The sequence below is a fragment of the Necator americanus genome, chromosome V (genome assembly GCF_031761385.1).
Source record: "Necator americanus strain Aroian chromosome V, whole genome shotgun sequence".
Taxonomy (NCBI): Eukaryota; Metazoa; Nematoda; class Chromadorea; order Rhabditida; family Ancylostomatidae; genus Necator; species Necator americanus.
In genome coordinates, this window is record NC_087375.1 from 33,356,211 (window position 1) to 33,365,778 (window position 9,568).

The 9,568-nt window shown below is 37.5% G+C and overlaps 3 protein-coding genes across 3 annotated transcripts; 2 read left to right on the top strand and 1 right to left on the bottom strand.

The window, feature by feature from the left end:
- Positions 1–2,281: 2,281 nt before the first annotated feature.
- Positions 2,282–3,621, bottom strand: RB195_015978 (uncharacterized protein; the record flags this gene model as incomplete). The annotated part of the gene is made up of 5 exons (XM_013436934.2): positions 2,282–2,379; positions 2,459–2,539; positions 2,595–2,657; positions 2,739–2,792; positions 3,591–3,621. The coding sequence occupies 5 exons, from the start codon at positions 3,619–3,621 to the stop codon at positions 2,282–2,284; spliced, it is 327 nt and encodes a 108-aa protein (XP_013292388.2).
- A 3,240-nt stretch (positions 3,622–6,861) lies between these two features.
- RB195_015979 (uncharacterized protein) lies at positions 6,862–7,471 on the top strand (the record flags this gene model as incomplete). The annotated part of the gene is made up of 3 exons (XM_064206938.1): positions 6,862–6,972; positions 7,054–7,114; positions 7,275–7,471. 3 exons carry the CDS (start codon positions 6,862–6,864, stop codon positions 7,469–7,471), a joined length of 369 nt encoding a protein of 122 aa, XP_064062819.1.
- Positions 7,472–8,701: 1,230 nt separating this feature from the next.
- Positions 8,702–9,085, top strand: RB195_015980 (uncharacterized protein; the record flags this gene model as incomplete). Its single annotated transcript, XM_064206939.1, has 1 exon — positions 8,702–9,085. One exon carries the CDS (start codon positions 8,702–8,704, stop codon positions 9,083–9,085), a length of 384 nt encoding a protein of 127 aa, XP_064062820.1.
- Between the last annotated feature and the right edge of the window lie 483 nt (positions 9,086–9,568).

The following is a 9,568-nucleotide window of genomic DNA, read 5'->3' on the forward strand; positions in this document are numbered from 1 at the left end:
GCGGTTTCGAACCATCGTACAAGGATGGATCGTACAATCACAGCCGAACCTCTCACCGTCTGAGCAACCTCCGTCCACACAGGTGATCATAAAGGATAAAGTTTCTGGCGTTAATTAATCCGCTTGGGACCTGCGCCCCCACGTTCACTTCAACTCAGAATCGTTTGAGGTTCACGAACGTGTAACTGGCTCGTACAATGACTTGCGGTGGCTAGCCGATGTGTCAAGTCAGTGCTTTTATCCTCCCAGACAGGTCTAGTACTAATTTATCGAACCCGGAGTGTGAAAGGCTTAGTGAGCACTAGGGCGGATTCGAACCTCTGATCGATCGTGCAGGAAGCGGAACCTCTAACCGCTACACCACACCCGCCCCACAACAAATTAAGAACTAAATTATCAGTTATGTTCGCCACAAAAATCACAAATTCCAGTGTACATCAAAAGAAGAAATATGTGACTGTTGGCTGTTGAAGGTCCCGAAAGATCATTTTTATGAACTTATTTTATTTTTGAATTTATTTTTATGAACATGCGGTTAATTCCGGGTTAAAGTTGAGATCCACCAAAAACGCACAGGAATTCTCCTTTTTTAGAGGTGAAAAATGGACTTTTTGCCTTTATTTTATTATTTATTTGTTATTATTTTATTTTATTTTTACCAACTAATTTTTAAGGCGTCCATGTTTGACAAGTAGAACGCAAAACTAGACCAGAAAAGCTCCACATCAATATTCTCTGGAATTGGAACATTAGAAAGTTCTGGAAGGAAACATTGTTGAACAAACAACATCTACGAAAGAAATCGTTTCTCTTGTTTATCGGAATCACACTAAATGTCCGTAAATGCGTACATATGTAGTGTTGGTTAGCCAAAATCACATCTTCATTTCACCTTCATTTGGACTCGTACATAACTTGATAGAATAGCGACGTGCCTTCCAATATCCTCAACATTGTCCCATGTGACTCGTTAAAATCCTTGATTTTCTATAAAATAAATGAAAATAAACTAATAATCAGTAAGATAAACCAAAATAATGAATTAATAAAGTAAAAATAATGAGTAAATAAGATAAATAACAATAATTTTTGGGTGTAGAGTCACGAACGATGACAACTAGGTGATACTTTGCGTCGAAGAATAATTTTTTTTTAAATCAAGCTATGTTGTGAACAACCTGAGACGACCGAAGAATGCTAAAATAATAACTGATTTTTTTCGTTGATTTTTGAAAACTCTGACAAGTACGAACCAAAACGTTGAAAACATTTATTAATAAGAAAAAGTAGTTCTGAGCCCACGGCCGGGATCGAACCGACAATCTTCTGATTAGAAGTCAGACGCCTTATCCATTAGGCCACGCGGGCTTGGTGCGGTCAGCAGGCATTTCACCTTTTATGGTTTTGAAAAGAGACAAAGTCTGCATCCTTGTGGTTTCCGTGAGAACTGAGATAACATATCGGATAAATTCTAATGAAGTAAAAGTACTGGACGTTGGTCCTGTGACCACAAATCCTTGAAGAATATAATCTGCTCTGCCTGTAGTACAATATTAACGAAATCGGAAGCTAGTGTCATCTTTTCGGCGAATATTACCGAAATTAATATGTATATTAATAATCATCTAAAAATATAGCCGTAAAGTATGAAGATAGAGTAAGTAAAGTGTAAAGTGTCTGACGTTAATCAATCCGCTTGGAACCTTCGCCATCACCTTCACTTCAATTCAGGATCGTTTGAGCTTTTACGAACTCGTGTACAGACTTTACAATCACTTGCGAGGGCCAGCCCATGTGTAAAGTCAGTGTTTTTATCCTCTCAGACGAGTCTGGTATCAATTTATCGACTCCGGAAGGATGAAAGGGTTGGCTGGCTTCGGGGCGGTTTCGAACCATTGACCGTCCAGTCGCAGTGGAATCACTTACCGACTACGCTATACTTGTGCACTTCTTAGGCAATTGCAACCGTATAATTGATATTATTCTATTTTATTCTCACTCAATAATCTGCAATCAGAGTTATAAGCAGTCATCTTCTGCGATCTGACAGGGACTTTATTTCCTTGTTTTATTTGTTTTTTTTTTAAATTTAGGATGGTTTTGGCAGAAATAAAAATAAGAATAAAAATAAAAATGGAATGAACGTGAATGGAAACGACAACGCTTTCAATTCTCGATAACACTAATAGCTTCTGTAATATTTTTCCGAAATATAATTCATACATAGGTCCACAACACGTCCAGGATGCTTTATTATTTAGAAATTCCACAAAATCATCTTTTATGCATGAGACTTCACAGGTTTCTGCTTCTTTTTATCGTAGACCTCATATAGACCGATCAGGAACGAGCAGGACAACAAAACACATAGCGTTGTCGCTAAAAATTTCCAATGACTGAGTACAGGATTGACGTGGAGACAGAAAAATTTGATTTGAAAAATTTTATCAGCGCTCACCTGCTGAAATAAAGAATGCGCTTTTAACGTGGCCAGGAAAAGCCTCCATTGGAGTGTAATTCAACGCTTTATTCTCATTCTCTGAATGCGAAATATCACCGTAAGAAATCAATAAATCAATGGGTACGGATCATACCGTAGTTGTCATCAAGCGAACTGAAATCTGTTGCTGTGGTATGAGCGCCACTTTGTGAAAACGCTAAAATGTTGCACTTTTATTTTTCTTCTTTAATTTTTTCTTTCGGTTATCTCATGAATTCAAAAATTAGGCATCACTGACTTGTTGTTGTGCCTTCCGAGGATCCAATGACAGATGGATAACATCCGAGTAGAGCTAAATTCCCATCTATTATTTAACATTGTTAACGCCCGGAATATTTTATCACATTCAATGCAAACTGCGGACTTAAATGTCGTTTTTATCTAAATTTTGAAATTAGTCGCCAGTTGATCCACAGTGTGTATGTAAGTCGGCGTTTCGCACTGACGTTAGATATTATTGGCTAGATAAATAAAATGCTCCGCCCACTGCTTACGGGATTGGTTGAAAGTGATCTTTTATTCTGACAAAACTTTGTTTGCCTTTCAATAATTGTACACAAATATTTCGTGTCACTTAATTATTTCTATTTATTTATTCGAGTGTAGATCTTTGAAGAAAATATCCAGGAAATTGTGGAAAAATTGTAAAGAAGCGGCTGAACTCGAACAGATAGATATTCTTACAAGAAATTGGGCCGAAATCCCACTTTTCCTATCAAAAATCGATCTTAAATGGAAAAAACCGCTAGGAACTAGGAAAATATAGTGAATAAAAATGAAAAAAAGAAGTAGAAAACATATAAAAATAAAAAAGACAAAAATAAAAAATATAGCAATAAAATAAATCTCTGGCGTGGATACTACCGTTAGCAGTAAATATGATCCAGACGGATTCGTTTTCATGCAAAAAAAAAAACACTTTGAGACTCAGACAGGGACTTTTCTTCCTTATTTTAATTTTCCGAATTTTCCACTACGATCAGAACTATCAGATCTTCTGCATGAAGAGCATGGGTAGAAATCGTAAGAATTCTAATAAATTAAATAATAATAGTAATAAATTCTTATTTAAGCTAAAAATCAAACAAACCTAGAATGAAGACTCGAAATCCGAGCATCATCTATCCGGACTACCACCGAGTATCCATGGAGGTGGATACGTGGAACACGTAGACGTTTCTATGTAATAAAGCATTTATCGACTTGCCTGTTTTTCGACTCGAAAACCTCCGTGAAGGAGTAATTAAATTTCAGCATTCATACTCCGTGTTGTAATAAAAATCTAATTGTTTATATGTTTATTCGCGAAAATACAGTAGTGGCGCATCCGAGAAAAAGAATACACACCTTACCCAACTCGAACCAGAAAAAAAATTCAGGGAATTTTTTTTTTCAAAAAGAAGAATCGGCACTCAAAGTTTTGTCAATGGAACCTGACGCAGTCCTTTTCGAGTTCAATAAGAGGTCTAAACTAATTCTGGTTTAATATAGGGGTCCCAGAACAAATTATTAATAGTAGAATGATAACGGATGGAAATAAAAGTAATAATATAATAAAATTGAATAAGTAAGGAATTTTGAACAAGGTTCCACAGTAAACGGGACGATCTCGTATAATAATGATACTCATTAAAGCATATGGATAAATATAAAGCTTTGGAGACCGCTTGTAGAGCAATTCCCGGGATTTTTCTAAGGTTTCCAGGTAGATCCTCAAAATTAGAAAAGATAGAAGGATTTTAAAATCTTGTTATGATTATCACGTGATTTCTATTCGTAGTGCAACTGCTTTGAGATCAAACAGCTCTTTTACTAATCTGTCACCTTTGAATTCGGCGGAAATTAACCGACGGAAATTCCCCCCCCCCTCTCCCCTCCCGGTATCCAAATTTTACTGGGGAGAACTTTACTACCGATGGCGTCTGATTATCCATTTGACGTTAAAAGTTGTTCCTAAGCAGGACTTTTTTTTTTGTTTTTAAAGGCATCACCCCACGAATCTGAGGCGGTGCAGATTTCAGGTGGAGTATTCGTATACAGGATGGGAGATTACGGAGAGGGGGGGGGGGGGGTGATTCCGTCCATTTCTTCCTAATTGCTGTAAAAAAACGGCCCGGAAGATACGGCTTCAGGCGTTTTGGCGCACTATTTTGTACAAGGAGTTCGACTGGAGCGCGCCAGCGTTGTGCGGCGCGGCACCTTCCGGGTAGTTTTTTACGGCATTTAGGAAGAAATGGACGGAATCACCCCCCTCTACGTAGTCTCCCATCCCGTATACGAATACTCCACCTGAAATCTGCACCACCTCAGATTCGTGGGGTGATGCCTTTAAGGGAGTTTTTTAAAACCTACGGTACAGATACGGTAAGCTGCATTGTATTGCTGAATGAGGTGCAGATAATTGAGAAAATCTGTCCATTTCTTCTTAAATGCCGTAAAAAAAAACGGCCCGGAAGATGCGGCGCTTGTACAAGGCTGGCACGCTCCAATCGAACTCGTAGAAAATAGCGCTCCGGAAAGCTCGAAGCTGCATCTTTCGGGCTGTTTGTTATCGCAATTAGGAAGAATTGGACGGGATCATCCTCCTCCCTATAATATACGACCTCGTATAGAACTAACCCACCTGAAACCCGCATCACCCCATATTCGTGGGGTGATGCCTTTAAGAATATCTACAATCCAGAAAGCCACTTAGGTTAAAGCTATAAGAAATAGCGAAAGACACCTATATGAGTTTGCTTTTCTTCAATTTTTATTAAATATGTGATCTCTAGAATATTTACTCTAGCTTTTTTCCTTATTCTTATGCTATGCAAGGGTTTTGTAAGTTATTCCTCATAGTGCCTGTTCTTATTCATTTATTATCCGACGCTTTTCTCTTTTATGTTATTTTATATCACTACAATTTCTCCTGAACCATCTTTGTCCTGTCGATGAGCTTCAGAGAAGGAGCACTTTTCTGAAAAAAAATTATTTTAATATCACGGACACAAAAAATTGAGTTATTTCTATGTATATGAGGGTTAAGTTTCCGAGTACTCAAAGCAAATATGACAATCTTTTTTCTTTAATATTTTAAAAAATGTCTAGAAAATTTCTTTTATGTGCCAAAAAGCGTTCAACGTACCCAATACTAAAAGAAATAGCAACATTTGATCGTATTCAGAAATAGAAACATTTCACTCGACACATCATCACAAAGTGAAGATTTCCACTAGCAACTTTCTTCCTTTTCGAGAAGAGCAGCAGAGAAAAAAACCAGACCACTTCAAATTTCTGTTGTGTTAATGGTATCATGTGCTTTTATTGCTTAGTTGAGAGAAAGTGTGTGTGAAAAAATCTACTCACCATCAAATGCATGAAGTTTGCGTGTTGTGTTTTTTTCCACAAGAATTTCATAAAAACTACCAGTGTCGAAAGAGTATAAAACCGAAAGAACATGCAGTATCATTCATCCTCGTCATCAATTATGAGCTTCTTCTACCTCCTTTTATCCCTATTCTTACTCCAGAGGTAAGTAAGTGTTCCCTAAATTGTTCTCCCAATTTTTCTATCGTCTGGTAATGCTTAGGTCGAGTCATTTTCAAGAGAGAGAGAGAGGGGGGTGATCAACAAATTTAAAACTTTAGAGAGGTACGACAAAGAAAGAAAAAAAGAAGAAAAAGAAAGGGAAAAAATAAGCTAGGATAGTCATATTGCGCAGTAACAATTGATTATAGCTACGCAGTGTACCGTACTGTACCTTTAAATCGCTAAATCCAGTCACAGTCACTTGTGTTTACACCAGCGACCGCCACGCTTCCGTCGAAATTCATGCCTGCTCTTAACGACACGGACTTTCACGCGCTCTGCTCTGACACAATCAGATTTTTATTATGGTCGTTCGAGCGAGCACTATTATCAATAAAAATACAGCTGCATAAGGAGACGGGTGTAGCGCAGACGGTAAGAGATCGGGCTATGACCGCACGATCCATCGATGGTTCGAAATCGCTCCGGAGCCAGCCAAACTTTCATCCTTTAGGGGTCGATAAGCTGGAACTACACCTGTCTGGAAAGATAGAAACGCTGACCTCATACATTTGCTGGTTATTGTAGAGGTCAACACGCGTTCAAAACAGCTTCAAATTCGAAAAAATTGCAGTCAGACGCGTTGTGGCATTCTGAACGGATCAATACGCCAGAGATCTAATCTTTTTTTCCTTTAAGTTCATTGCTTCGGAAATAAATTTAAAAAAAAAAATAAAGTGCACATTTCAGATCGTTTGCGAGCTCTCCTTTTGTCGGCGATGAAGGTATGAAAGTAATTTTTATTTTTTTAAAATCTTAATAAGGTAACGTATCTTTTAGGGGAACCCACCATGCTCCTCAGTGCTGAGCCGATCACTCATGCTCATGCGACTCCCATCGTGGCACCAGTGGCGCCTGTCGCTACGACACAGTACCATCTTCCCGTTTATTCCTATTCCACGGTAGGATTTCTTTTTAGCACTAATTGGGGATGAAAAATATTTTTTTTTCACAACGTTTACCCTAAGCATGTAGTTTTTCAGTACTTTCACTATTACCATCCTCGGGCTGAGGTTCACAATGTGGTGAAGTCCTATACTAAAGGTAACTATTAAAAAAAAGTCTGCATCCTATTCCGATTATACTGGAAAAAATATATTACAAAATATTTAAAAAAAAACATATATTATAATATATTGTTTAAAAAAAAGTACCTACATCCAATTCTGATGCTAATCAAGTGAAGAGTGTCGGCTATTTTTAGAAGCAGCCCTCGCTTCCGAGACTTCGGTAGTTTCCGGAGATGATCATCTTCCTGCGTCCTTAGGATTACATCCATTTGATCAAATCTCGGATTATGTCTCGTCGACACCGATGCGTTCCCGTTTCCATCGAAAGAAATATGCGAAGAAAACATCTCGACTGCACAAATCGCTTGAGAAGAAGAAGTTGAAGAATTAAAAATGTATAATATTATTTTTTTGTTTTTATACTGTTTAATACAGAGAAATAAATCCTCTGAAGCAAATTTTGTTTTGTTTTCATTAAAAAATCATCATTAGAGAAAAAATGTTGAGTGTTAACGTCTGTTTCGGGACATTTTATGGGAGTTGGGTAAAGAACAAATTTTATTTTAAAGGTATGCTATCTAGTTAGGATGACTTTAAGGACCTCTCCTTAGATCCAGATACCTCTTATATCACATCCCACAAAAATCCGAAACGTTATCGGTTAGTTTCTTTTTTTTTGCACGAGTGACAAGAGGAGAAATAGCATAATCCGCAAATACTAAGAATAAATAAATATAATGATAATAATAATATGATAAATAAAAATAATAAAAAACTTTTAAAACGAACTAAAATAATGTGAAAGGTGTTTTTTCTTGAGAACAACCCTAAAAAAGAATTCTAAGGGCCACTAGCACACAGATTTTCTACGACGTCGCAAAAATTCTCGGGAAACTTCTGATCTCTTTCTCCTGGGCGAATACATCCCTCTGATTGATATGTGCAAAAATCAGATGTATCACAGATAATTGGATGATCACAGACGTACGTTGTGAAGCTTGAAAGTTTTCTGGATAGAGATTGAATTTCGCCAGAAATATCTCGAAAACGTTGTATGTAGGTATGCCGATTGTTTCGGCGAAATTACGAATCCACTGCCTGGTTTAAAAATGACTTGGGGGCCACCTAACAGAAACTTCCAATTTTTTCCTGAAAAAAACTCTTCAATGCCTGTAAAAGGAGTGGAATTAAATTCATAATTAAAAGTCTAAAAAAAATTAAATTGAATTTAAAAAAAATGTTCAAATTGAAGTTAAATTGGAAAATAGCAAAGAAAATAGAAATTACTTGCGAACCTAATGGAAACTTCCTCGTCAGAACTTCGATCCGGTGCGTCCGTCGCGTTCACATCGATTTGAGCGTGATCTCGTCAATCAATCGCCAGAAAACGCGAGAAAGCACAAATCAACAAGAGATGAGGGGATTTTAATCGTGGAAACTCCTTCCAAGCGTATTTCAATCCGATTTCTTTTCGGGAAAAAAAACTGTTGGAATGAACAGGGAATTTTCTCAAATGGAAACCTTTATTGAAGAGGTCAGTTCAAAAAGGAATTATTGGGTATTTACTTTTATTTTTTCTCAGCTCAATTTTTTTTTGACATTCTGGGAATCGCAAGGGGTTATGTTATGGAAGCTGTTGGAGGGTGATCGGGCAATCAACAACAATCCTTCCATGGAACAGCTCCAGAAATTGGTCGATGCAGCGCCGAAAAACGCCGAGAACATCCCGGAGCCGCAGCTCGGTGCACGACCGCGCAAGACCTTCTCCATACGGCAAAGGCGACGCGGTAATTTCTGGACGGCCTGGACTAGACGACGGTGCCCAACTCTCCCTACCGGCTCGGACTTTGCTCTGCCTGACCTCACTCGGCTATCACTTCTTGCTCCGAGCCCTGAACCAACATCAGGAACATTTCAAAGATTTCTCAAAAATGTTCTCAAAAACGTGCTTAACGGATTTTTATCGTCGGTCGTAGCCTCTCTTCCTCTGAAAGAAGGTTATTAAGTCATTAAGAGTTTAGCAGCAATTAAAAGGCTACAAATTCCTAATAATTATCGTAATTGTTGCTCTTTTACTTGTATAAATAAAATTTTTAAAATATTATTTAAAAAATCCAAAAGTGGGAAGAACGGTAAGCAGATGGTATTGAGTATGGAGTATTTAATCTCAAATGAGATATTTAGATGAGTTTTCTTAAACCTTACCATTGTAATTTACGTAATCGATTGTAGATACAGTAACCACAGCTTAATCTACTTCAAAAAGGAATGGTTCCATCGAACTCAATATATTTCGATTTATTTATCCATTTATCTTTATATTTATCTTATATTTGTCTTTACTTATTTATCTTGATCTATTTTCCGTTCGGGATTCATGCACCATTGGCCTCGGTGGAGCACTGGATAAGTTGTTTGTTTCATGCTCTTACGCTGAAGAGTTCAATCTCAAACCAGCTCTGGTTTTTGCACGTTGAAGATAATGAAC